This window comes from Bombus huntii, chromosome 5, assembly GCF_024542735.1.
Source record: "Bombus huntii isolate Logan2020A chromosome 5, iyBomHunt1.1, whole genome shotgun sequence".
In the NCBI taxonomy this organism is placed as follows: Eukaryota; Metazoa; Arthropoda; class Insecta; order Hymenoptera; family Apidae; genus Bombus; species Bombus huntii.
This window is the reverse complement of record NC_066242.1, coordinates 17,509,533-17,536,366: the sequence shown is the minus strand read 5'-3', so window position 1 is coordinate 17,536,366 and position 26,834 is coordinate 17,509,533. Positions and strand designations below refer to the sequence as shown.

Genomic DNA, 26,834 nt, shown 5'->3' with positions numbered 1-26,834 from the left:
ATTTTAAAACAACAGGATTTTGTTCCAATTTAAAAAATGCTTGATATGAATTATTATAATAAATTATCGTCGCGACAAAGCGAATATACTAAAAAAAGCTTGTAAAAAAAATAGAGGATTATAAAATAATGTGTGAGAAGGAAACAATTCTATTGGACAATAATAACAGCTTTATTTCCTCTCATTTGCCAAAGACTGAAATCACTTTGGTATTTGACAGATTGTTGGATTCATTCCAATTTTTTCACATGTAATCGACATACGTTTTATAAAAGCACACAATTTGACAAAATGTAACCAATATACCGAATATAAAAGTACATAAATTTTCCTCGTATAAAAGATATTAAAGGTCTAATTGAAATAATTTAATTCACTTGCTACAATATATCAATTACAAAATTCGATTGTAACATTGTGTGTGAATTTATACTAAATTTAAACACATTTATTTGAACAAAATATTTAGGTTTATTGTACTGCATACTCTTATATATATTACTTTCCCTCCGTTTTTTTCTATAATATTATTTCTAAAAAACAATTACAATCAGAATTCGATGTAATCCTTCATAAATACTAGATTACAAGCCTTTCTAAAATTAATAAATATATATCTTTAATGTATTAAGAGTACACGGAATTATATATAAAAAGAAAAAGATAACACGTGTCAACTTTTGTGCAAACTATTATTCCACTCCTATAGTTAAAAATTAAATAACTTACGAATGAACACATTATAATGACAACAAAAGTCATGACTAAACAACTCCTCGTCTTCCCAAGTTCTTAATTTCATTCTTAATTTGAATTATCCATTGTATAAAAACATATTTAGTCATTTTCATTCGATTAAATTAATAATAAACAGCTGTAATGAAATTCGATGACATAGCTCAAAATCAAAAATGTTCCCACTATTTACACGGCCAACATATACATATATATATTGCCAACTCTCCATGTGCTAAATTTACCTAAACTGATTAGAACACTATCGTCTTTAAGTACAAGGCATTCATGTGCAAAAATTTTTACTTAGCCTATAGTTTACATAGGCAAAATAGTAAAGGAATAAATGCCCCAAGAGCTACAAAGACTGGTAACATTACTGAGGAATCATCGATTGAATAAGGATCTGGAGTTCTGGGGCCACTTGTATGTCGACTACGAACTGTAGACTCCTCCTCATCTTCTTGTATATTGTGATATTCTTCCGGTTCTTGAGGAATCGGGCCCAACTGTGGTACATCTAAATAACATTGACATAGTTATAACATTTACTTTAGAAGCTCTTAAATATCACAAATTTAGATAATACCTTCTATATTTCCTTTTACTACAGCAATAGCGTTTATCTTTGGGTTGTCTCTGTAACCCTACAATTAATTATCAAAGGTTAATGTACTCATAGTTGGATTAAATTGTATAAATGAAAAATAAATATAAGTATAATACTTTTATAAATTCAACTCTAATTTTTCCAGCTAATATATCGGACTCTTCATCATTGTATATTAATTTCCCAGCTTGAACTTTAAATGGAATATATTCATCATGTGCTACACCACGTCCAACTCTCTCAAAGATATCTAAGTCAGTAACAACGGTATGATCTCCATTTAATACAACATCAAACACCTAAAACATGTTTCAGAAAACAGTACTCTGTTAAAATCATATTCAGTAATAAGAAATTATTTAGTATCACATCGTAATTACAAAACTAAATGTTACCTTCATATTAGGAGAGTTGAAATAAACTTCGCAGAACTTTAATATCATAACATAATCTCCATCCTCGCTGATTGGAATATCATATCCAAATGTACTATGATGATATCGTTCAGTTTGGTATAAGATCTGATCAACTGCATTTACTCGTCCAATAATTAACTGCTTGCCATAATCGGATCCTGTTCCAACTTTACTCATTAAAGGATCTTTGGTATAACGAATTCCATAACTATCAGTATGTGCTTCTCCACCAGCATTTATTGCATATATTACTTCTAAACTTTGCAAACTTTGTACACAAAGTACAAATAATAACGTTGATATTGTCAGAAAGTATACTTCCCATAACACAGCCATTTTTATTTATTAAATAATAATGTTCAACTGTCTCTGTGCAAAAATATAATCATAACTTCTTAAAATGATCACTAACCGGCAAATGAGGTTATATCTAAAATAGTGAAACATTTAAAGCTAGCAACATGTTTATATTATACTTAAAGAAATGTTTATATTATTCGATTGAATTATATTCTGTATTGAGAAAAATCAAAGTATTACACTCTATCTGTTTTGTCAACAAATATCATTACTATTAGGTCACGAATTATGTATATGTTTCTAACCATGTATTGATATAGTCACGTTAGTTTACGTGGCTGGTGAACACATTGTTAGGTGCGCACATGAAACTGCCTTTAGTGATATGCTACAAAATATAATGTTTCATATCAATAAAGATTTAATCTCCACAAAATATACACCAAACTTTTATATTTATTTAATGGAAGACAATTTATCTGGTATAAATATATATTATTACGATTTTTCTTAAATGGTTCTTGATACATATTCTGCAAATCATCATCCTCTATAGAAACTTGGACGCCTTGTATATAAATTTCATTTAAATACTTTTATATCTTCTATATTTATAACGAAGTACTAATCATATAAGTCAATTATTCATTTCTTCTGTGAGTGAAGTAGAAGCCAAATTGTTTATGTTGTTATGAATATTATCAATGTTTTCTATGAAACTAAAACAGCGAGAATTCTACCACACAGTATACTTTCAAATAATGATTTCGTTTGTGATAAAATGTGCAAACTTTTTTATTGATATATGAATACTAACGAAACATGATTCATACCACGTTTGATACTTATATGTACCTATGTAGTTTGCCTATATTAAATTATAAAGAGAGGTAGTTTATACGTAGGTATGTGTCTGTGTCCAAGGTTATCTCAGAAACTATTCAATCGACTTAGATAATTTTTTCATTGTTGGAAAATACACAAAATTTGCTCCAGATAGATATAAGCTATATTTTATTACGCTTACTTCTCAAGGAACCGAAAAATGAGCATAATGCGATCAGATTAAATCGAAATCAGATTAAAGCAGCTTGGTTTTCTCTGCACGATTGCGCTTTGTTTCACCGACTGTTGATAGTTACTTCCTACAAATATTTCTTGAATACTATTTACTATATTGATTTTTATCACAAATGATAGTAAGCTTAGAATCGCGAAATTAAATTCATATCAGTTTTATACGGACGAAATAGTGGGCAACAATTAATATTTTTATAACCGTGGTATAGGAAAAGACACGAAGAAATATGTACTATTCATGAGAAATATGTACTATCAGATACTATTGTTGTACTATGTTGTACTATGCTCTGATCAGAGACTAACAAGAGTAGGGAGATCACCGATACATATGAGAAAAATTCTGTCAGAAGTAGGCTTCACTTATTTCCGTCTCTAACAGTCGAACGGTCGAACGAAATTCATATTTCTTCCTCCGGTATGTTTAGTGGGAGGAACGTGTAGGTACTTGTATATATATATGATTGTGGGTTTATTATTATTATTATTAATTACGTTACAGGCCGGTAGTATCGTGAACAGTATTGAGCTATTTTCCACAACAAATAATATTTTTAATGTCAATATATTGATAAAAATGACACGAGTAACATTTTTACATCCGGATCTTGGCATAGGAGGAGCAGAAAGATTGGTAGTTGATGCTGCATTATCTTTAAAAAAACAAGGTTATGAGGTTAATTTCGTGACAACTCATCACGATTCGGAACATTGTTTCTCTGAAACAAAAGATGGAACAATTCCTGTTACAGTTGTTGGAAGTTGGTTGCCCAGGCATATCTTGGGTAGATTCTTTGCACTTTTTGCTTATATTCGTATGGTGAGCTCATTTCTTAAGAAATAAGACATATGTGTATAGATGATTTTCACATACTGTGTTGTATTTTTTTTCTAGATATATGCAGCTAGCTACATCGTTTTTTGTGAAAATCGACCAGACATTGTATTCTGTGATCTAGTTTCTGCATGCATCCCTATTCTTCGGTTACGAATTCCATACATAATTTTTTATTGTCATTATCCAGATCAATTACTTTCACGGCCAGAGGGTCTTAGTAAACAATTGTATCGTATACCCCTTAATTATCTGGAAGAAATAACAACTGGAATGGCACATAAAATATTTGTAAATAGTCTATATACACGTTCAGTGTTTAAGGACACTTTTAAGAGATTAACTATTGAACCTGAGGTTTTATATCCCTCTATCAATACAGACTATTTTGATAAAGCTCGAATAATACCCTTAGAAAGAGTACTTGATAAAAAGTTACCACCAAATAGTACTATATTACTATCTATCAACAGATATGAACGTAAAAAAAATTTGGGCCTAGCAATAGAAGCACTAGCAGAGCTCAAAAAGTACTTAAAAGAAGAAGAATACAAAAAAGTATATTTAATTATGGCTGGTGGATATGATAAAAGAGTTGAAGAAAATGTAGAACATTATTTGGAATTAATAGGTCTTGCTGATGAGCTAAATGTTACAGATAAAATAATATTTCTTCGTTCTCCTTCGGATATTGATAAAGTATCTATTTTATATCATTGTATGGTTTTATTATATACGCCTCCAAATGAACATTTTGGTATTGTACCACTTGAAGCAATGTACATGAGTAAACCAGTAATTGCACATAATTCTGGTGGTCCAAAAGAATCTGTTGTTTCTGGAATTACTGGATTTTTGGTTGATTTATCTGGTGATGCATTTGCTCTGAAAATAGCTGATTTAATTAAAAATCCAGAATATGTTCAGCAATTTGGTGATGCAGGCAAAGTTAGATTTATGGAAACTTTCAGTTCTGCTGCATTTAGTGCTCAATTGAACAAAACAATTGAAGACTTAATTGACAATAAGAAAGTAAAGTAAAATTGTAATTATTGAACTTTTATACATAGCAGATAAAAATTTAAATTGTTACAATTTTACTATATATTCTTTATGACGTAAATTAATGAGAAAAATTAACAAAGAAATGAGAATCATATTATACGATTTTAAATTTCGTAGTAAAATATATTGATTGTATCAATCGCAATATTTTCTTAATTACCAAATTTTTAATATGTGAATTATAATTCGCTACATTATTTGCTAATATAGTCATTATTTTATTTTGTGAAATCACAAAAAAGTTATGTTCCTTTTTTTCATATTATTCACTTTTTAAAATATTTTAAAATATTAATTTTCATTTTAAAATATTGAAGACTTAAGCTTAATTAATATTTTTATTTATTATATATGCGGAATTATAAATTTTTTTTATTTATTACCTATATTTATTGTGTACACAATTTATATTAAATTTGGTAAAACAACAGCAATGATCTATCAAGAGCAGATATAAAAACCGTTTATATATACATATAAATAAATTGCAACCTATTACGTTTATAACAGGATATAAATTGAAAAATTGCTCAATATATTGACTATTATGTAATTTTAAATTAAATAATCATAAGTTTCATAATGTTATTTAACACGAATGTTTCAACAAAACTGCAATATATTATATAGTTTTCAACATAATAATCAGTATATTAATTTCATGTTATTGTCTTTCTTAAGTTGTATTTATTAGGTAAAATCTAAAAATAAGAAGTTAGTCCATTAATTGTAAACTATCAAGTTTTTCACTGGAATAAAAACCTGCTTTGACTTGTCTTCCACCGAAAAACCGTCCATTTAAATCAACCACAGCTTTAATAGCACTTTCTATTCTCTTAAATTCTACGAAGATTCTAACAGCTTCTTCTGGAGCAGCTTCTGTTACTTCATGAATAATAACACGCGCTACATCGCCATATTTCGTATTACATTCGTCTTTAACTTCAGGTTCAAGATCATCATCCACTTCTCCGGGACCAACCATATTACGTAATAATACAACCTAATTAATAATATATTTTGTAATAGAAAATGTTTTAACATATGTATTGTGTTCCTTTTATGTATATTTTACAAAAAATATATTTACTTTTCTATACTTTATGCACAAATTTACGTAAAAATTAAAAACTTCATGAGAATTATAACTTCACGAAGTAAAAATATTATTATTAAACTTGAATCTCAAATACCATACTCAAATACTAATACTACAAGACTCAAACGAAATTAATTTTTTTCTTACCTTACTCGGACATTTCATTATTTCAGTAATGCTGGGTTCTTCCGAAGGTTGTAAAGGTGGAACTTGCTGTTGTGTTGGAGGTGGAGAAACAGCAACAGGTGGTGGTGGTGGCATAAGTTGTTCTCTTTCTCCAACAATCCTTCCACCTCGTTTACTAGTTTTTTCTACTTGTAAAGCAACAGACATTCCTTGTTCCTTTTTACCAAGTCCTTGTCCTTCTTTGAAACCATATTTAGCCATTATTTTTGCTGCTACTGATGATGTAGCATAACCTATACTAGTTGGTGGTCTTGGTTGTGTTGGAGGTGGAAGCTCAGAAGATTCTTGTAGGGAAGGTGGTGGTGCTATAGCTGCTCCCCCGGCAATACCTCTTGATGTAGGAGTTCTTTCCTCATCTCTTTCAGGGGGAATCATTGTACTATTCCCAGAGGAAGCCTGAAGCAAATATGCACATTATTTGTAAAAATATATGAACCACACATTCTATTTTTCTCAGTTATATATATAGTGAACTTAATACATTACCTGTGTATCTTCAAAACGTGAACTGTCTCGTCTACGTTTACGCATTTCAGTCTCTTGATCGTGTTCTCTATCACGTAAATCTCTTAGTTCTTTAACAACTTTGTCATATTCATTAGGCCACATAGGATCATATTCATTTATTACATTCCAATCAAATTCACCTCCTACTCCAATACTGCTAACAGTACCAGAAGAGAGTGGATTATTATGTGGCCCATCATCTTCCCTTTCTGTGTTCCGATTGGCTTTTGACTTTAAATCTATCACAGGTGCTAATACTGCTGTTGCTTTTCTATATTGTTCGCGTTTTGGCTAAAAATATGGTACAGCAATAATATTAAATACCACTATCATCTAGTCATTGTTATAGAAGATCACATACCTGTGTAGTAGCAGCCTTTTTTAATTGTAGTTGAGATTGTAATAATTTGATACTAGATGACCATCCAACTACTTTTTCCGACGTTCTGTGTTTGTCAAAATCGTCGTATAGAGACATTGTCTTTAATTTAATTTTTATATATTACGAATGTATTTATTAAAACATACTACACTTAACCTTAAATTATCATGTACTACTGAAGTACTAACAAACGATTGAGTACCAAACAAATACAATTTGAAACAGCTTTAAAATGTATATTATTTAATTCTGCAATTAAAATTGAAAACACTGTTTAATTATAAAGTTGTACCAATTTAACATTTTTCAAATATTTTAATATTTCACACAGTGGATATACTTACTTCTCCTAGTACATACATACGTATGCGTAATCAGAATAAACGATTTTTAAGAAAAAATATCTTATACGACTTTTATTTCCACAGTTATTATTAAAGCTTAATAATTCATAGCACCTTCGCTGATCTCATGCAATTGTTTACTAGGAATATATGTACAAATACAATCAAACTTCAAGAGAGAGTTGACAAAAAATAAAAATGAGATAAAGCCGAAAAATTGTAGGTTATATTTGTAGGTTATTATCATACAGTAAAAAATTTAGGATCTAAAAAGTAGAGTAAACAAGGCAACGATATGAATATATGTATATCCAATATACAAATGTTGGCAATAATTTAATATATATTTGTTAGAAACATTAATTGTTTTAAATGATACGAATGCACTTTTAAATTGATTTTTTCAAAGTAAATGAGTATCAATATTGAAGTATAGTGTTATAACTTTTTACAGATACTCATTTTATAAATAAAATTACTATGAAACAATTACATTGAACATTATTTATCATTTATAAACATAGTTTTCATAAGTAATAATCTGTCTCAATAATGGCTTACATGAGTAAATATACTATAATATGTAATAAAAAATACGTTTTACATATTGAATTTTCATAATTTTCTAATTTTTATTGTATGAATAAATTTATTTTTAAATACATAATATTTAGGATAACATATATTTATTGCTTATAGTTAACAACTATCAGTATTATATTTTTTATCAAGTTTTATACAAACATTACATAAAGAGACATTTATTAGAGACAATTATTAGAGAAAGTCTTAATATATTCTTAAAATTTTGTATTTATGTTTCTGCATTACTCCATGTGCATATTATAAAATGTGAAATTTATAAATCACGTCTTCCAATAAGCGACGGATATATAATGATCTCCATATATATATATATATAAAACATTGTTTGTTTAATACATACAAATTATTATCTGCTTTTATTACAGACCACTTATTTTTTACTTGATATACTACCAACGATATCAAAACTACAATTCTATTTTTAAAATCAATTTTATTTTATCATTTTTTAATAAGACGTAGAGGTTCGCATTTTGTATGAATTCTTTTCAAATTGAATGTAATTTCGGTGTATTCCAGCTGCATTAGGTGATTGGTTGAAATAAGTTATCAACGCAATTTCGAAGATATTGAACCAATAGATGTTGAGGTTGATCACCAGCGATATTCTGAAAATCATATTTGCCTTCTTCAATTTTGTCGGTGATTGATGTTTACACGAAAAACTACATATTTTAATAAATAATTAATGCATTATGCGATAACTAAAATGATAATTTCGGTAAAAATATTAATAAATAAATAATTTTGTTGTTCAACTTGATTACGATAGCCGCAGTAGGGGAAGTGGCGTCCATTGTTGTAACCATAGATATAAGAAGTATAGATCGCGAATAGTGTGTGAAGAAAATGAGCCTTATTGAAAAAGAGATAGAAATAAATTGCGAAGTCAACCTTTCTCTTTCTATAGGCGAAGCAAATATCCGTTAGAAAAAGAAAGAGAGAGTACGTTAAATATCTCTATCTCTTTTTCAACGAGGATCATTTTCTTTATTTGGTACCAATGGTCTATGTTTCTTATGTCTATGGTTGCAACAGAGTTTGGCGGGCAACGTAGCTACGATTGGCTGGCTGATCTTCCTTCCCGTAGTCAATGGTCGCCGCAGTCATTCGGCTGAGTATCGGTTCGAGTTTTCCCAGGAAAACAGTACTTCCCGCGGACCCATTGTTCCTGACGTGTCGGTAAAGACCAACGAGAGGAGGATTTATTGTGCGATTCCATCAAGCACCGGAGGTAAGTCGCTATGTCGTCGCTAAAGAATAATAATATATGTCGCGATAGCGGGTCCGCGGTTCTTTCTCTGTGATTCCACACGTGGTCCTCGACTTCGTTGGTTCAATTCCTCATTCTACTAGTAAATGAGGATTTTATTTCGTTTCGCCGCATCGCGGAGAAAATTTCTTTCCATCGTACGATACGGCGGGTTTTGTGCACGATCGTATATGTATACCTCGCCCTCGACGATCTTTTCTTTGGCCAGGCAAAAAAAGCGCAGTACGGCGTCAGTCTCGGATGCCATCTTCGCGCCGTGGCGTACTTGCGTACCACCACTGCAAAGTGGGGGCAAGAGAGCCACGTTGTACGATAGACGGCGATTTCTCAGGGTTTTGTACATAATGATTTGAATATTATTTTTCTGGTAGAATGTTGTCGTGTTACCTAGTATTTTTTAAATAAGGAAACTGCTTCCGCGTGCACGACGCTTCCCTCAAACACGTGCATTCTACGTACTCGTACCTAGGATGGATTGGATACACGATGCCATTTTATATTGTTATTTAAAATAGCTTACTGTATTTTTCCGAATACGTTGCCAATTGTATATTATAATTTTCCTAATATTTCGAGATTTATGATAAAGAGTGTATATTTTTGAAATATTTCCTCATCTTTTTTGCCTTTTTCTCTTTTATAACTTTTTTTAGCAATCTGGTACAGTTTTAGTATCTTGTTTTCCCCATTTTATTCTTCATTTCGTTCCATATAATATTTGGAAGATATGTATATCAATATATTGTCTAATTAGTATATACTTTTGCATTATAGATGTTTATTAGATCATTAATGAATATGTAATAATTTAAAGTCTTTAACAAAGTTTTAAACTATATTCCATAATTATTTTAATATCATATTTTAATATCTTATTTATTGTAATATTTTAGCATTATGTTGGATTGGGTAATACGTTCTAATTTAAATACCAACATAATTTTTTCATATATGTGTGTAGCCATTTCATATCTATATATGTAATGTAATTTATATATCACTTAAAATTGAATTTACTATTAGTGTATTAAAAAAGATGTTAGTATATCAATACATATGCATGTGTGTATATTAATATGTTGTTTAATTTTTGTTGTAGATTTATAGAAAATGAGTTCAAGTGCTTGTTATAAATGTAACCGAATGGGTCACTATGCACGGGAGTGTCCACAAGGTGGTGGAGGTGGAGGTAGAGGTGACCGTGGCCGTGATCGAGAAGGTGGCTTTGCCCGTGGTCGTGACAAGTGCTACAAGTGTAACCAATTTGGACACTTTGCACGAGAATGTAAAGAAGATCAAGACCTTTGCTACCGTTGCCAAGGTGTAGGGCACATTGCAAAAGACTGTCAACAGGTTACTATAATTTTCCAAATTTTATCTTTCTTTTCATATGTTTATGTTACTATATCAATTTTTAGCATCACATTTGTTTATTTTACATATATTAATATATTGCAAGATTTCATGCAGTATATTATCGATAAAATAATATTGTAACCTAGAATGCTTTTAACAGGGGCCTGAAATGAGCTGTTATAACTGCAACAAGACTGGTCATATGGCACGTAGCTGCCCCGAAGGTGGTAATGATTCTGGACGTTTTGGAATGCAAAGTTGCTATAATTGTAATAAAACAGGTCATTTTGCTCGTAACTGCACTGAAGTCGGAGGAAAAGCATGCTATACTTGTGGCAAGCCTGGTCATTTAAGCCGTGAATGTGATCAGGATGACAGAAAGTAGGAGATAACCGGAATCCGTGCCGCTCGCTTAACGATAAGCCGTTTACCGTCGCGCGCGCTACTACCGGGGATTGTAGCTAGGTAGGGATGTGCGAACGTATGTCTCGTTGATGCGTATAATTGCTAAAAATGAGTTTTGTCATAGTCGTTCGAATTTCCATCTCTCCATGCCCAACTCCCGGAAGCCCATTTTATTCCTAGTTTCCCTCCCCTTCTACATGTCGTTGTTCTCTTCGCAAGGGTTTTTTCTTATGATGTCTCTGTTTTTTTTTTATTTTTTTTATTTTATTGCTGTTACATTACACTATACATGCGTGCGCGCGCACAAAGTACATTTACACATAGAACACATCCAGCATTACATGAATACACACTATACGATGTAATAATATTATAAACATTCGATTGAATTAGAGTAGAGACATGAATCCTCTGTCCCCTGACCTTCAAACTATCTCGTACGCGTATTATTTTGTGATGCAAGATGTATGGACTCTTAATATATTTCATAAAAGAAATTTTACAAGTGCAGCATTTATGACATATTTTGTCAGCTTCAGCTGATGGAATTTGAGATATTTGTTGGTAATTCATATTGAGGGAGGAAATATTATCAGCCCATTGAATTATAAATGGATAGCCGTTTGACATAAGAAAGGGATATATAATGACTATGAAAAAAATCGTAATAAATCAAATTTATGTTCCTTTCTCACATCCACGCATCTTGTATCCGGTCCTCCCTCTCGAACTCTCTAGCAACTCGAGTTAAGAAGAAAAAAAGTTCAGAAGTAATGGGAAAGGAAGTGAACATGCCGGCCCTGAATACATATAAGTAAGGTTTAGTAACGCCAATTTTTAATGTGTAAGGATGTAATGAGGATCGTTGTACTATTATTTTATAACAGACTTAGTTTCAGACGTCAACAAAAGTTGCGCAATTGTAAGATTGTCAGTGTTTACGAGTTTATATACAGTTATACTCGAAATATCATCTTAGATTCTCATAAACCAGGGCAAAATATATATGCATTGTATGTCAGATTCTTTAAGCGAAAATGAATGCAATTACCTCGGTATGGTCGTCAATGATCATCACAACGTATATATGTATATATACATATAAACACAGAGGTCTATACAAATTTGCACATTTTGTATGTACAATCATAATTGTTATGCAGGTGGTCACCATTGTTCATATTGTCAGTGATTGTTATGAACTTTCAAAGGATGCAGTTGCACTTTGCCTTAGTATATCCTTACATATGGTGAAATATTTCGTTACTAGGTATATGTATATATATATATATGCGCATATGTGTATACATATATACATACATATGTGCCAGGAGCTGTATTTTGTACTGTAAAAAGCTAGATATACTCTGGTCGTTGCTGGTGACTAATTCCGATGATTCTCTTATTTATACATCACAGAAAAACAGGAACAAATTATATTTTCATGTATAAAGTATTAAATTAATGTTTTTTATAAGTTGTAGAACGAAATTTTATAGATACAATTTGTCTAGTAATTTTTTTTCTTGTCGAACACATTTACTGAAAATCATGAGGTGATAAAAAAGAAAAGAAAAGAAAATGTTGCGGATTTGGAAATATCTTTCCGAACATGGTACTAGCAGACTATTATGTTATTACAAGTACAAAGTATGCAAGATTTTTTCTAAAAAAAGAAAAATGAAAAAAGAAAGAAGGTGATAAAAGAAAATGAACGTGTCTAATGACAAACGAAATAGACTGCAGTTAAATTCGAGAACGGTGATGCCGTGTTTATAAATGCGAGCAGTGTTGTTGGGATATATAAATTGATTAAATCCCTAATATTTTGATTGAAAATCGTTCTACCGAACGAACGGTTCAATTTAAATTAAGATCGTTCACGGATCTATGTTTAGTCTAGGTAGATTTGGCGTGAACATGTCGTGCACGCGTCCGTTCATGTAGCCGTATAACTTTTAATGGATATTCTTTTTAAAATTATTCAGTAGATGATGACCACGAATGGCCACGTGCACTACGTGTATACAGGAAAATTGATGCTTTTACCAGCAGCGACAATGTGTATTAATGTTCAGAAGCCAGGCGTGCCTGACTTGGTGGAACTAAAGAAAAGCGCCTTGTGCGTTGTGTATCGCGTAGTAGAGGTGTCCTGCAACATTTTATACACTTAACTGTTCGGGACTTAAGCCGATCTCATACATGATTTTGGTAGTTGTAATCAGTGCACTAGTGCGTCTGACGAGATTTGGAGGATCAAAAAAATTATATTTCGCTAATGGACCGTAATGGATCTTTGGTGCTTTCATTGGATACATGAGTTGTAAAGGGACGACCGAGTAAAAATCCGTGTAAGAAAGTAATTTTGCTCTTTGTTTCTGTAACCGATATGTTATACGATTTCAATGTGTATATGCACACGGATATATAATATATATATAATATATATAATATATAATATATATATATATATATATTATATATCGTGTAAGAAGAAAAATAGAGACAAAAAGAAAAGCAACCGATGTCTTACTATGTAGGATGTCGATGAAAGGGAAAGCACACTTTGAAGATATACGATTTAGATGTGAGGTTCATTGGTGGCACCGGAGGTTCAGACGAGCATTAAAAACGAGTGCGAATAGGGCACCTGCGCTTTTGTCTCTGCTACAAGACTTACGTACGAATATTGTAAAGAATACGACTGTTACAGTGTATGAACTAATTCGATCCGTGTACGGCCGAATCACGGCTCGACTTATATTAATCTATTAATACTTAAAGGAAGAAGATGAAGAAGAGGATGAAGAGGAAGAAAAAAAATAAGCTGCAAAGTAATAAAGGATTGCGGAGTATTTGAAGTTATGTTTTTAAACTGAATTTTTGAAATAGAATGTGTACGGAGAGGCAAAGACGAGGTCTTGTTTTTCTTTTCTGTTCCCTATATAATGCTTATCATATGATTCCACTTACCCATTATTTCGAGGGGTATTGTTACATCTACGACTAAGGAAGTGTAGTACGATATATGGACATATGTACTTCATGTACTATTTATGTTTCGGTTGAAAGACGAGATCACTTATTAATAAAATGTAAATCTATAATTTTCCTTTTCAGTTCGTTAATCCTTTGTGTATATTACTAAACAAAATTTTTTTAAGTGTTTCATATCTTTTCGTTAACTTGTACATAGAAGTACTATAAGTATCGTAATGTTCAAATTCTCTTGTATAATTTATCAGCATGATAAATATCCAATTTATAATTTTGCATCGATTATTTGTTTATATAAATAATAATTTAACGACGTAAAATGTAGGTAGTTAATGAATTACTTTGTTATATGCATGCTGATTATTATTCTCCAAATATTTTAGTATTTTTTTAATTTTATTCGTTTTGCGTCTCATTTTAAATAATTATATATGTCTTTATAGAACTTTAAATTTGAGTAATAAATGTTACAGTCTTGGGAAAAGGAATCGAGTTTCAAAAGGTAGTAAAAAACTGTACACGTGTAGACACTTAAATTATTTATTTACAATGATAATCTACTAAAACTTACAATATAGCCAAAAATCTTTCAACTAAAATATTTATGTACCTTAAGCTTTCATATGTATATGAAGATCTAAAAGATATCTTTTGAAAAGAATGAATAATTTTATCATTTGGTATAAATGAATTTCATTCGCTATATATTTGAAATGTTTAAAAAATTGATTGTAAGAAAAAAATCTCTTCGTCCAGAATTGGAGGAAGTTATTAAAATTCCGATCGCTAAAAAAATGACGATGTCATGTTGATGGTATAACAGAACGGAACGGTGGAATAACGAAATAAGAATCTAGGAACGTGGAACATGTATAGGAATATGTATCCGGTTTGTGTGAGTTTCCCGTGCCCTCTCACCTTAATCTCACGTCTGTCAAACGGTCGTGAATATTCGGAAGATGTGAGACTTCGGGAAGTGGGCACGCTAAGAAAATAGCATCACGAACATTCGCATGATGCCTTGACGTTCAAAATACATTACGACCGCCGATGCTCCGATTTATTTGCGGTAACGACAAGAAAGCATTCGACGGAAAAGGGAGCGAACTGATCTTAAACGGTGCGCACAGCAATGGCCACGACAGAAGGAGTCACGATAGAGGAACTCAGGATCGAGATCGAAAGGCTATCACGGGAACTAGATTTAGCTTCTACGGAAAAAATACAATCTGCTCAATACGGTCTCGCTTTGCTCGAGGAGAAGTCCGCCCTGCAACAAAGATGCAACGATCTCGAGGCCCTCTACGAAAACACGAAACACGAGCTAGAAATCACGCAAGAGGTTAGTTCAATTACCTTTCATATTTTGGTACACGTGAATTACCTAATTGTCACTTTATCGAAAATTTTTGGAACGGTTATTTGCATTTTTAATTTTCCATTTCTCTAACATATGTTTCTCGTAAATCAGATCATAATTATCAGGCATTAATTACCGCGTGCTTTAGTAAGGCAATTAAATGTGCATTAATTGAATTAGATAGCATATTAGTATGAAATTTATTGCTATAATCAAGATAGTTTCTAATTTCAAAATGGTATTAGTTAAATTAAATTTTTTATGCAAATAATTATTTTTTACATTCTTCTAGGCTTTAGCAAAATTTCAGACAACCACAAAGTTAACTACCAAAAGTGGTATAGAACAAGAAGAGACTCTTCTTAACGAAAGTGCTGCAAGAGAAACATCTCTTCAGACACAGATCATCGAATTGGAAAATGAAGCCAAACAGGTATGTACTATTTTTAAAAGACATAACAACGACAATTTCTATGAGATGTACATATGTTTATCATTTGATATTATTTTATCTAGTTACGTCATGAATTGGAACTTGTGCAAGCAGAACGTGATCATGCGTTGCAAGAACGTGAAGAAGTTGGAAAAGATCATCAACAAGCAGAGGCAGAAAGGAAATCCTTACGTACTATGTTACGTGAATGTAGATTTCGAGAAGCTCGACTTCTCCAAGACTATTCGGAATTGGAAGATGAGAATATTTCATTACAGAAACAAGTGTCTGGTTTAAGATCCAGTCAAGTAGAATTTGAAGGTGCCAAACATGAAATAAGGAGATTGACAGAAGAAGTGGAACTTTTAAATAGTCAAGTTGAAGAATTAACAAATTTAAAAAAGATTGCTGAGAAGCAAATGGAAGAAGCGCTTGAATCTCTACAAGCTGAGCGCGAAGCAAAATATGCTCTTAAAAAGGAGTTGGATCAAAGAATTAATAGCGACTCAATTTATAATCTTAGCAATCTTGCACTTTCTATTAGAGGAATTACAGAAGATCAAACAATATGTAGTGATGGGGAAGATGATTCTCCTGCATTACGTAGAATTGAAGCAGACTTAAAAACTCAAGAACCAGGGACTTCTGCTACTGATAAGCAAGTTGATTTATTCTCTGAGATTCATTTGAATGAATTGAAAAAATTAGAAAAACAATTAGAATTAGCAGAATCTGAAAAAGCTCATCTTACGCAAAATTTGCGGGAGTCGCAATATGCAGTTGAGAAAAGTCAGAATGAATTACAGTCCTTTGTTGCGCGTATAGTGCAACTAGCAGCTCATGTGCAGTCATTACATCACCTTCACTCCAAGTTACCTGAAAAACAAACTGAAGAAACAACATTAGATAAGTTAAATCAGGTATATATACAAAATATACTGAAATAAATTGTTTTCAATTTCTTGTATTATAATATCTTGCACTTGATGTATTAATCTTGTGTTTTATTTTAGGCGATAATGCAGTATCATCAATGGAGCACTATGTCCGCGCGTGAAGTGAATCAACTACAAAAGGATTTGGCTGACTTAGAAAATGGTTTAACTATATCTGATTCAACTCAACAACTGCGTACAGAATTAACAAATCTTAGAAACAAGGTACATAATATTTTACCACTGTTTTCATTTTTATTTCATTCTCTTTATTTTTACCTCTTTATTATCGTTCATTTAATTTTTTTTTTCATTTTTGTATAATGCCTCTTGTCTTACAAATTTATAAACAGCAACATTGCGGCAACTATTATGAAGAACAGAAATGTAAGTCGGTAATCTAATAAATTTTCATTGATGAAAAATTTGGGACATGTAAATAACAACAATAAACTGTGACTCTGACACAATGACATTTAATATTCAAAATTTAGACTTTGAATAGAAATTATGGCATTTCAGATCCCCGAGTCAGAGAAGAGCCTTCGAGAAAAGGTTGGAACGTGTGGTCCCTTTGACGTATTTACCAATTATTATAATAACAACTTGTCTTTTGGCTCCTTTAATGATCCGTACAGATTGCTTTTCAATGTCCTAACAACTCATCGTTGCTTTTGATAATTTCATATATTTAACTATACATATTCCTATGGCTACTGACGAATATATCATATCACAAATTATAAACTCCTTTGTGAATTTTTTCACAAATTTTATATGTATTAGCATTTGTTTTCACAAACGAGTTGACACATTAGCGTCTATTTGAATGTTCTTTTATCGAATGCCCGAATAAATGTACGGATCTCAATCGCTATGCACTGTGGCTTTAAAATAGAATGTGCTTAGGAACAAAAATTCAATGAATACTCTCCTTCTATTCGTTTCTACTTGCATCTAACGTAGCATGAGTCAGATTCACAGAGCCTGTTTGCACGATGTTCAAACAGACATTCTATACATATACAATCTTGTACAGTCTTGCAAAAATTATTTCAATTGCCAAGTACTGTTTTCTTGATATGTAAACAATCTAATTTTGTACTCGAAGTTTTTAAAACTGATATTACACAGAGTGTCCCCTTTCTTATTCGACGAGCTATAAAACTATAATCTAGAAGTCAAAATAATAAAGAGGTGGTATATGAAGTTTTGCTTTGTTACAAAGTTATATTATTTTATAAAGTATATATAAAGTATATTACAAATATTTAATGCTACATGATATATATATATAGCAATGAGTTCAGTATTATAGAATATGAAAGGTTGATTATGTTTTCTTTCTTTTTATGTGATATTTTAAGATTATTCACATAGCTAATGTTGTTGCTGATAATCTCTTAAAGATTAATTTCTCATTTTAAAATACCTTCGTTTGTTAATACAAACTTGATATTGATATATAATGGAATTTATTAATTGCAGATTTATTCAGATTTTTATTTATTGTCATGATTAATTGATTCTGCAAATCTTTTGTTTATTCACGTTATGTTAAATATTTGCTTGCAACTTTGTAATAAAGTGATTACGCTTAAACCTTATATAACATTCTCTCCTTATTTTTATTTGTAGATTATGTGTCTGCAATTTGTTGGGTAAGACGGGAAACACTCTGTATATAAAATCGCAATGAATATACAGCAAATGATAAAAATAGCATTATTTTTGGGAAATAAAGTTAATACGAATATAAAGATTATTTATTGTATTTCAGCTTTTAGATACAGAACAGAGAAGCGTACAACTTGAATCCGATATTTCTATTCTCTCAAAACTTGCAGTGGAAGCTGGTGGTTTTCTTGATTCTGCTCAAAACGATTTGCAAAATATCTCTGACGAATTAGCGCAACTTTATCATCATGTTTGCACCGTTAATGGAGAAATTCCTTCACGGGTGGTCCTCGATCACGAGAAGATCGTCCCAGAGAAGGAAGAAGAGAATGGAAAGATAGAATGGTGTCGGACTTTGTTTAAAACCGACATTCAAATTAAGGACTTAGAAAGTCTGAGTAAAGCGAAAGAAGTCGCCAAACATATAGAAACTGCGATGGATCAAATAAAACACCTTCGAAGTGCAGTAGAGCATACGATCGAACTTTCCAAAGTTAAAGGAATGCAGTCGAATGTCTGTAACGTTTGCGAGGGTAAGTTTGAGCAATTTCGTAATTTTTACTTGCTTATTCAATTGACGCATAATTTATAATATACCGTTTCTTCATTGCAAATCACAGGTTCAGTGAATGAGAACAAGGCGGAAGTAGCAGATTTACAAGAACAAGTAATTAGATTGAAGGCCTTGTTATCGGCTAAACGCGAGCAAATCGCGACTTTGAGAACGGTGCTTAAATCGAACAAGAATACCGCAGAAGTTGCACTTACGAATTTGAAGGGCAAATATGAAAATGAGAAGAGTATCGTTAATGAGACTATGTTGAAACTGAGAAATGAGCTTAGAATGTTAAAAGAAAATGCTGCAACATTCTCAAGTAAGTTGATTATGAAGTTTATTCAAGTTTGTAACAATGTATACATTATGTTTAGAGTAATAATACTTAAGATGACACTTAAGAGTATAGTTAATTTATCCTTTTTTTCTATTTTTTGTGTTTCTAACATTTGTATATTAACTTATTAACGTAAAACTAATCGCGATTACCAGCATTTATGTACATTTTATTGCTTGTAATGAGTTGCACTACAATTGATTTTGCAGTGGCATTAGGAGTTTGCTATCAACAATACTGTTTTATTTCATAGCAAAAATATATATTAATATGTAAACAATACTTATTATCTTAATAATATACTTACTACCTTCACATGTAAATAATGTTTTTTTTTTTTTTGTAAAATTGACTGTACTTACTAAAAGAATGATCATTAATATCTATTACAATTAGGGGAAGAGTTTCCTATGCTTTGATCGTCTTGTAATACTTAAAATAGTTCTTAAATTCTACATTTTCATTACGTTAATTTTTACGAACAATTTTTCCGTTTACATATAACTAATGCATTATTTCTTAATTCTTTATCATGCTTTTGATATTTACCTTTATGGTGCTTCTTCGTATCTGGTGTTAATACCTGCTAACCACACTTCTCAGGTTTGCGTGCGATGTTTGCCGCACGTTGCGAAGAATATGTGACACAAGTTGACGAGCTCCAACGTCAATTAGCCGCTGCAGAAGACGATAGGAAAACATTGAATTCCCTGTTACGTCTGGCCGTGCAGCAAAAACTCGTTTTGACTATGAAATTGGAGGAACTGGAGGTCGATCGAGAATTACGGAATACTCGAAGACACGCCACTAGTGCAAATGGACGAGGTAGAATGCGAATGTCGCAACAGACGAACCGTCCTCATTTAGGCAGAGATTTCTTCTAGAAAATGATGAAGATGTGGAGCAAGCTGTTCTGAGAAAAACGAGGATTTTAAACTTTTCTTTTTTACTGTTTATTGTCACATTATCTGCATTCCTACAGAAAAAATGTAGCTATGCTTGCTCAAGATTACTTTTTACCACAGTAGCAGAACAGGGAAACAAGTTAGCATTACAAACATTTTTTTCATCGTGCAATTTACTACAAATATAGAGTAGGACTATGGATATATTATGTCGTGTGAATATTTTTACAAATTTCGACTTCATCTGATAAGGTTGAGAGACTAAAGATTGTTCTCGTTGCGAAGAACAGCTTTTCTAATACGCGTTACAAGGGACATGGATCAGGACATTGAAAAGTTTTGAAATGTTCATATGTTCTTGTATCGATGTTGCTCCATATCGTAGAAACTGATAGAAATCTCTGCCTCCTGTTACCAATATTGTTAGTAGAGATGTCTAACAAGCATAGAATGCGTTTCTGTTGTGCAAGATTTTTATTTCATGCGGCGACATTGTTGCAGAGTTGCTAAAATATTCTATGCTTGGAGATTTATTCACGCAGAATCGATCAATGATTCTCGTGAGTAGCACGCTTATCGATATCTAGAATTGATTTTTAATCGATTGTCCTTTCTTTAACGGAATGTGGAATTTTAATTGTAAATGTTTTTATTTCTACAGTTTAGCAATCGTATATTCTTCTTCGTAGCTAGATTTATATTTTTCACTTTTCGGTATGATATTGAGTATTATTGTGTAATCATATAGAAAATAATTCCGCATGGATGGTTCATATGGTTATATAGTAAGTTTTTTCTATTAAGGAGAATGCATGATAAAATGAACGTATACTGTTTTTAGGTAGACAAAGGAAAAGAAAAACGAGAACTTTACATTGCATACCATAGAGACAATATTATTGTGCGCGACCGTAGAGTTTATAATCGTTTATAATCAAAGTAGAATGGAAAAAAAAATCGTAGACGTGTAGAGTTGAGAAAAAAAAGTACAGAGTAGCAGAATAACAGAATTAGGGACCCATTCTCCAAGTAGTTTCTCAGATTAATACACTTTGATCGTGACAAAGAAGTATTATTTTACCATTTGTGCGAAAACAGTTTTATTATATTTTATTCCACACTTTTATTTCAATCACTGTTTTTCAATGCATTTTGACTCGTTTTTCGATGGATTATTATTATACGATAGTATTTTGTGATTTTATTATTTTCGTGAGAAAGGATTTTTTTGTAGTATTTCATAAAACTTGGCCTAAATAGGCTTCGAATCAATTTTGTGTAATTTGGGCAGCTTCTTATTGTTATTATTATTATTATTATTATTATTATTATTATTATTATTATATATATATATTAGCGATATTATTGCATTCACTATAATTTTATTTAATAATTTTGATTGTTGTTAATTTATGTCTGTTTATCTATTTTAACCATTTTCTTTTTAACTAGCAGCTGTGCTTTTTGGTATTGATCAATGCATAATAATTGCTTTAGTGATATTGGATTTTAGTACTTGACACAGTTATTGATGATAGAAACATAACTAATTACCAGATGCAAGCTAAGGTGGTTATATATTATTTATGAATATGCATGCTACTTTTTTAATTTCTTAAATTTTCGAGCCTCCTTGCACAATTGAACTAATATTATTAGCGAAATTTTCCAAGCTACAAGATACAGATAGTGATGGGTTCAAATACGTCGCAAGTAGGTTTGAACAGTGATTCACTAGATTTGAATCGTTTATAAGCATTTCGAAAAAACGAAGCAGTACTTTCGTGTAGATTCGCAGTAGATTCGAACTTGAACGCGATAGATTCGAAGTAGATTCGCCTTGCAGAGGTATAAATATGATATATGGTGCTTTCCTGACGCTCATGACTCGATTAGTGCTTGTAAGAGTATTTATTCATTCCAGTATCGATCTACTTGTAAGTAGATTTTCGAAACTCGAGTACTCAGTCTGAGATTTGAAAATACCTTTTGTAGATCGGATACTTGACAAGTACAATGAATGAATCATTACATGTTATGAGTACTATTCGAACCCCATGAAGCGAACCTTGTCTATTAGATATGACTCTGATTTATAAGCATTAAGCACATATCGAACCTGATCCCATCACTAGTTACAAGTTACCAATGCTAATTAATTCTCTTGCGCAACAGTAACAAGTTTCTTTAGCGAACGAGTCAAGTTAAACTGTTTAAACAGTGAAAACTGTAAAATTATAAAAACTATTTGTGCAACAGAAGTTTACGATTCACAACTTGTCACTTGTTATTTCACTAATACTATTCTAGTTTACTTAATAATATTATTAGTTAGTAAGCTAACTAATATTATTAGTAAATTATTGTGCCAGAGGATCCTGTTCATTTGTATATTTGTTGCAATACCTTTTGTTGTAGCACTCGAAATATATATATATCCATACATCTTTTTTTCATTTCGTTCTGTCAAAACAGAATGTAAAGTAAATGAAGAAGAAAAAATAGGAGAGTGTATATATAAAATGGTACGATGTTGAGTTGCAGTATGCAAGCGAAATTTTCATTTTCGTGAAAGCAAAAGAAAAGTATTTTATGGGCATCTAATGTCTCTGCGAGATTTACCAGCGCTAATTACATTGAAATTTTAATCATTCATCGAAATGCGCGCGAGCGTGTGTGTGTGCGTATATTTTCGTAGAGATACAAGCATAATGTGCTTGGTACATTATGCAGGATATTTAAATGCAGTTATATTCGTGCAATTTCACAAGCTTTTTATTGAGAGTCATATTAATTGCAAGTTCTCAACGTTTCTTCTGCTCCAACGTTAATTGAAAAGGCAATATTTATTATATATACATGCTTCATATTTATCAGACGTACGCTTTTATTAGGATAATATTTATTTTGAATCATGGTGAAAATTTTTATGTAAGGAAGTATATCCTGCATATGTATATGACATGTACGTTTATTGTGAACCGTTTTTAATCAAATTTGTTATTAACATGATTAGTGTTATTATTATTATTATTGTCATTATTACTATTATTATTAACAACATTACAATTGTATATTAATTATTGCGATATTGCTGTCAGCTTCGTCGCGGAATCCAGATGAGTACCTAAAGAGAATTTATCGATCGTTCATTGACTATCAATCAATTGATCAGTTATCACTATTATTGTATTTATACCGTATAGTTATTGTATTGCCTGTGTCTACAGTTTCAACTAGAGACGGAAAATCTTATTTATGTTTTTGTTACCCCTTAGTTAACATTAGCTAACATTCAATGGAATAAAATTCAAAGATTATCTTTTTGTTTTATGTTATTTTCCCATTTTTATTTTTATTACTTATTTGCCGTATATGTTTTCTCCTTGGTTTCATTATGTAGATGTTCAAGTGAAAGTTACACGTACATTATTGTAAATTAATTTCTGTTTTCCATTTAAAACTACATTGTTAAGTCGAAGTTCGTGCGATAGACACAGGTAGTTCTAATTTATGTCCATAAACCGAGCCAGCCTCAAGCCACCGTCCCTTCCCTTCCCTTCACGCCACTGCCAGGAAAGAACTAGAGAAAAATGTTCTTTTCTTTCTCGATTATTCTTACTGTTATTAGTTACTACATTCTCCTTCCGACTTCGTCCTTAACGTAAAGAAATTCGTCCTTAACTTTTCGCCTTGCCGTCCGCGCTGTCCAAAGGCGATACGAAATCGTTTCGAAGCAAAATACTAATTCTAATAATTTCTATCAGATGTTGTATGATATTAACCCTTTGTGGAACAAAGTGCGTTTTCATCGTTAAAGTTTTAATCCATATATTATATAACAAGACGTATCCAAGTATTGAAGTATTCGAGCACTTTAAAATACATATTTACACGCTCATGTAGGTAATAATTTGAACATCTAGATATCCAAATATGTACTATTAAGTTACTCGATTACTAATGTACTCTAGTATTCAGCAAATATTGGATATTCCATAGAGTGACGAGATTTGTTTGAGAATTGAGTTTAAAGTCGTTGTAAGAGGAGTTTTATTAAAAGGTTTTTTACAAATTTAATAGGAAAATTACTGAAAGATATGTTAATGGACAAAACAATTTTAGACAAGAGAGATGATACGTTATCGATTGATTATTGGCAAATAATCGTTTATTCGTATCTAATATACTCGTACATACGTACGTATTGTAGTAAAATGGCATTATTTGCGAGATGAATAACACATATATATATAAATCCTCGAGTATTTGAGTAGTTATAATTGCCTGTGTATAATCAGGTACATAAATACCCATATATTCATGCACTTAAATGTCATATATACGAATATATACTTATGCACCTGAACATTAAGAAAGCCAAGTAGCGAGATATCGAAGTATCTGAACGACTGAGAGACCAAGTATCCGAAAACATATGTATTCGAGTGCTCAAATACCTGAATACCCAATTGTTAAAATACTTAACAAATTTGGGATGTAAATATTTGTAACATCCAGAATATCGATACCGATATCGATACGAATAGTAATGCCGATATCGACACAGATATCGATACGTTGTATTATCGACAAAACCGTTGTGATAAAGCTGACTGTAACGCTGTTGAAATCTCGTGATCACTTCGCAAACAAACGCAGCTTAGGTACATACACATCCATCCTTTTGATGATTTTAATTGAAAAGTATCGTATCGTTCCGTAGCATAGAGTACTATAAATCTGGAATTATTTAAATGGCATTAATTATTATATAAAATTGTTATATACTTTCTTTTATTTTATTATATTATATATATTATACATAATTATTACATAATTGCGATATATCGTATTGTTTTAAAGGAAACATTCCTCAAAGGGTTAAAACGCTAAATTTCTTAATATAATTCGAGGCGTAATTATTTTGATAATTATACGCGTATATTCTTTGCATAAAGAAAGACGAGAAGAGATGGGAAAAGCAAAGGTTTTCCGACGAGAAAAGAACGAACGAAATTCGGTCGCCAAAGCGCAAAGCTGTAAGTGACTTTTGCCAAAGACATTCTGTCCTTTCGGGGGATTTTATTATCCTTCACGTACTTACGTCCTTCACAAAGTTCCTTCGTCTCATATTATATGTATCGGCAAAGCTCTTTGTAGGCATTACCCCGTTGAAATTCCCAAAGGAAGAATCCGTAGAAACGTGTTCTTTTGCTCCGCAAATGTAGTAGATTGAAAAATACGATTGACCATACTGTTGTTTCAAAGGAGAAATTTATCGAAGATTTTCAAACTGTTTTCGTCCATACAAAAGACAAATATAAACGTCTGTCCTCTACTTTTCACAATGGTGCGAGTCACTTATTAAAACTAGTATCGTTTAAAGGAAACATCGTCTTGCATTTCGACAATACCGGTATTAAACGATTACTACCATTTTAGAAACGTTTTATCATATTAATGGTTTGTTAACCCTCAGACGATGAAAGCTGGAGCAATTCTGACTTATGTAGATATTTCGTCTAACACACGCTCCAAGTTACGTGTGTTAGAATATACCATACATACATACACGTAGAGATTAAATACTCGATAATTTTCCCTGCTTTTAGCTCCTACTTGTTACGTTATAAATCTGTTATCACCTTCGCATCACGTAAAGTATCGATATATTGGACAAATTAAACAACGTTAAGAAAAGAACCTTTCCGGAAAAAGGCTTTTTCGCTACGAAATAAAATGTCCGACGTTCGTGACGATGATCCAGCATTTATCGGACGAGGGTTAAAAAATTCGTCTGCGACTCGCATTAAAAATAATCTCTCGAACGAACGAGTATTTCTTTCTGTCTATCCTTCATCGAGCTTATACGGTTAACAGAAAGGAGAGAAAAATAAACGATCGAAGTGATCGATATCGTTTAACGTCGAAGAAAACGAAAGAAAAAAACAAAGAAAAACACGGAAGAATGTAAAAGAAAGAACAAGAGAGACAAACGTCGTTATATTTTTACATTCGTGAGAAAGTTGATCGAGAACGATTTGATATAAATTTAGAGGGAGAGCGCGCGAACGAGAGAGAGAGAGAAAGCGAGAGAGAGCGAGAGCGAGCGAGAGAGAGAGAGTGAGAGAGAGAGAGAGAGAGAGAGAGAGAAAGGGAAAAAAAGAAAAGAAAAAAGAGAAAAATCCAATAAGAGGATTATTAAAAAACAATAAACATCAGAGTCTACCTGCCGGCGGGGTAATCGAGAAAAATGGGATATCGGGAATAACTGGCAGGCAGATTTGCTCAAGGCTTCCATAAAAGCTCCGATTGCGTCCCAATTCTGGCTGACTTCCTGGCGGTGGTGTGTTCGTGTTTGGCTTAGATCGTATTATACGAACGTTAGCAAGTAAAAAGAAAACGGTCGAGTACCGAATAAGACTATAGCCT

At 31.8% G+C, this 26,834-nt stretch overlaps 5 protein-coding genes across 15 annotated transcripts; 3 read left to right on the top strand and 2 right to left on the bottom strand.

The window, feature by feature from the left end:
* Positions 1-353: 353 nt before the first annotated feature.
* On the bottom strand, positions 354-3,230 carry LOC126866043 (malectin-A). Of its 4 annotated transcripts, XM_050619125.1 has the most exons (6): positions 2,564-2,888; positions 2,367-2,449; positions 1,741-2,130; positions 1,462-1,644; positions 1,325-1,382; positions 354-1,255 (listed from the first exon to the last, which is right to left on the bottom strand). In XM_050619125.1, exons 3-6 carry the CDS (start codon positions 2,095-2,097, stop codon positions 1,047-1,049), a joined length of 807 nt encoding a protein of 268 aa, XP_050475082.1. In that variant the 5' UTR covers positions 2,098-2,130; positions 2,367-2,449; positions 2,564-2,888; the 3' UTR covers positions 354-1,046. The 4 variants fall into 4 exon arrangements, with proteins under 4 accessions (XP_050475082.1, XP_050475083.1, XP_050475084.1 ...); XM_050619126.1 differs by lacking the exons at positions 2,367-2,449; positions 2,564-2,888 and adding an exon at positions 3,089-3,230; XM_050619127.1 differs by lacking the exons at positions 2,367-2,449; positions 2,564-2,888 and adding an exon at positions 2,917-3,059.
* Positions 3,231-3,416: 186 nt separating this feature from the next.
* On the top strand, positions 3,417-5,181 carry LOC126866033 (alpha-1,3/1,6-mannosyltransferase ALG2). Of its 3 annotated transcripts, none has more exons than XM_050619096.1 (3): positions 3,417-3,559; positions 3,644-3,961; positions 4,037-5,181. In XM_050619096.1, the coding sequence occupies exons 2-3, from the start codon at positions 3,719-3,721 to the stop codon at positions 5,015-5,017; spliced, it is 1,224 nt and encodes a 407-aa protein (XP_050475053.1). In that variant the 5' UTR covers positions 3,417-3,559; positions 3,644-3,718; the 3' UTR covers positions 5,018-5,181. The 3 variants fall into 3 exon arrangements, with proteins under 3 accessions (XP_050475053.1, XP_050475052.1, XP_050475054.1); XM_050619095.1 differs by having other exon boundaries at positions 3,441-3,581; XM_050619097.1 differs by having other exon boundaries at positions 3,441-3,585.
* A 524-nt stretch (positions 5,182-5,705) lies between these two features.
* Positions 5,706-7,988, bottom strand: LOC126866037 (splicing factor 45). Of its 2 annotated transcripts, none has more exons than XM_050619106.1 (5): positions 7,560-7,988; positions 7,195-7,485; positions 6,813-7,124; positions 6,288-6,722; positions 5,706-6,044 (listed from the first exon to the last, which is right to left on the bottom strand). In XM_050619106.1, exons 2-5 carry the CDS (start codon positions 7,309-7,311, stop codon positions 5,757-5,759), a joined length of 1,152 nt encoding a protein of 383 aa, XP_050475063.1. In that variant the 5' UTR covers positions 7,312-7,485; positions 7,560-7,988; the 3' UTR covers positions 5,706-5,756. The 2 variants fall into 2 exon arrangements, with proteins under 2 accessions (XP_050475063.1, XP_050475062.1); XM_050619105.1 differs by having other exon boundaries at positions 7,195-7,464; positions 7,560-7,987.
* Positions 7,989-9,213: 1,225 nt separating this feature from the next.
* On the top strand, positions 9,214-14,116 carry LOC126866059 (CCHC-type zinc finger nucleic acid binding protein). 3 transcript variants are annotated; one of them, XM_050619155.1, is made up of 3 exons: positions 9,214-9,399; positions 10,538-10,791; positions 10,955-14,116. In XM_050619155.1, exons 2-3 carry the CDS (start codon positions 10,549-10,551, stop codon positions 11,177-11,179), a joined length of 468 nt encoding a protein of 155 aa, XP_050475112.1. In that variant the 5' UTR covers positions 9,214-9,399; positions 10,538-10,548; the 3' UTR covers positions 11,180-14,116. The 3 variants fall into 3 exon arrangements, with proteins under 3 accessions (XP_050475112.1, XP_050475114.1, XP_050475113.1); XM_050619157.1 differs by lacking the exon at positions 9,214-9,399 and adding an exon at positions 9,625-9,770; XM_050619156.1 differs by lacking the exon at positions 9,214-9,399 and adding an exon at positions 9,626-9,775.
* A 768-nt stretch (positions 14,117-14,884) lies between these two features.
* On the top strand, positions 14,885-26,539 carry LOC126866015 (protein bicaudal D). Of its 3 annotated transcripts, none has more exons than XM_050619040.1 (8): positions 14,885-15,538; positions 15,849-15,989; positions 16,073-16,909; positions 17,003-17,149; positions 17,447-17,503; positions 18,705-19,134; positions 19,222-19,476; positions 20,098-26,539. In XM_050619040.1, the coding sequence occupies exons 1-8, from the start codon at positions 15,329-15,331 to the stop codon at positions 20,376-20,378; spliced, it is 2,358 nt and encodes a 785-aa protein (XP_050474997.1). In that variant the 5' UTR covers positions 14,885-15,328; the 3' UTR covers positions 20,379-26,539. The 3 variants fall into 3 exon arrangements, with proteins under 3 accessions (XP_050474997.1, XP_050474998.1, XP_050474999.1); XM_050619041.1 differs by having other exon boundaries at positions 14,888-15,538; positions 17,447-17,479; XM_050619042.1 differs by lacking the exon at positions 17,447-17,503 and having other exon boundaries at positions 14,889-15,538.
* Positions 26,540-26,834: the final 295 nt, after the last annotated feature.

Bases quoted from the DNA above. Each gene is read 5' to 3' on its own strand.
- LOC126866059 (XM_050619155.1), top strand. From the start codon at position 10,549: ATGAGTTCAAGTGCTTGTTATAAATGTAACCGAATGGGTCACTATGCA. The intron at 10,792-10,954 runs GTTACTATAATT...TGCTTTTAACAG, and splicing joins TTGCAAAAGACTGTCAACAG to GGGCCTGAAATGAGCTGTTA.
- LOC126866015 (XM_050619040.1), top strand. From the start codon at position 15,329: ATGGCCACGACAGAAGGAGTCACGATAGAGGAACTCAGGATCGAGATC. The intron at 16,910-17,002 runs GTATATATACAA...GTTTTATTTTAG, and splicing joins CATTAGATAAGTTAAATCAG to GCGATAATGCAGTATCATCA. The intron at 17,504-18,704 runs GTATTTACCAAT...ATTGTATTTCAG, and splicing joins GAACGTGTGGTCCCTTTGAC to CTTTTAGATACAGAACAGAG.
- LOC126866037 (XM_050619106.1), bottom strand. From the start codon at position 7,311: ATGTCTCTATACGACGATTTTGACAAACACAGAACGTCGGAAAAAGTA. The intron at 6,723-6,812 runs GTAATGTATTAA...TATTTGCTTCAG, and splicing joins CACGTTTTGAAGATACACAG to GCTTCCTCTGGGAATAGTAC. The intron at 6,045-6,287 runs GTAAGAAAAAAA...ATTATTAATTAG, and splicing joins TAATGAAATGTCCGAGTAAG to GTTGTATTATTACGTAATAT.
- LOC126866043 (XM_050619126.1), bottom strand. From the start codon at position 2,097: ATGGCTGTGTTATGGGAAGTATACTTTCTGACAATATCAACGTTATTA. The intron at 1,383-1,461 runs GTATTATACTTA...AATTAATTGTAG, and splicing joins TTAGAGTTGAATTTATAAAA to GGTTACAGAGACAACCCAAA. The intron at 1,256-1,324 runs GTATTATCTAAA...AATGTTATTTAG, and splicing joins AGTAAAAGGAAATATAGAAG to ATGTACCACAGTTGGGCCCG.
- LOC126866033 (XM_050619096.1), top strand. From the start codon at position 3,719: ATGACACGAGTAACATTTTTACATCCGGATCTTGGCATAGGAGGAGCA. The intron at 3,962-4,036 runs GTGAGCTCATTT...TTTTTTTTCTAG, and splicing joins TTTTTGCTTATATTCGTATG to ATATATGCAGCTAGCTACAT.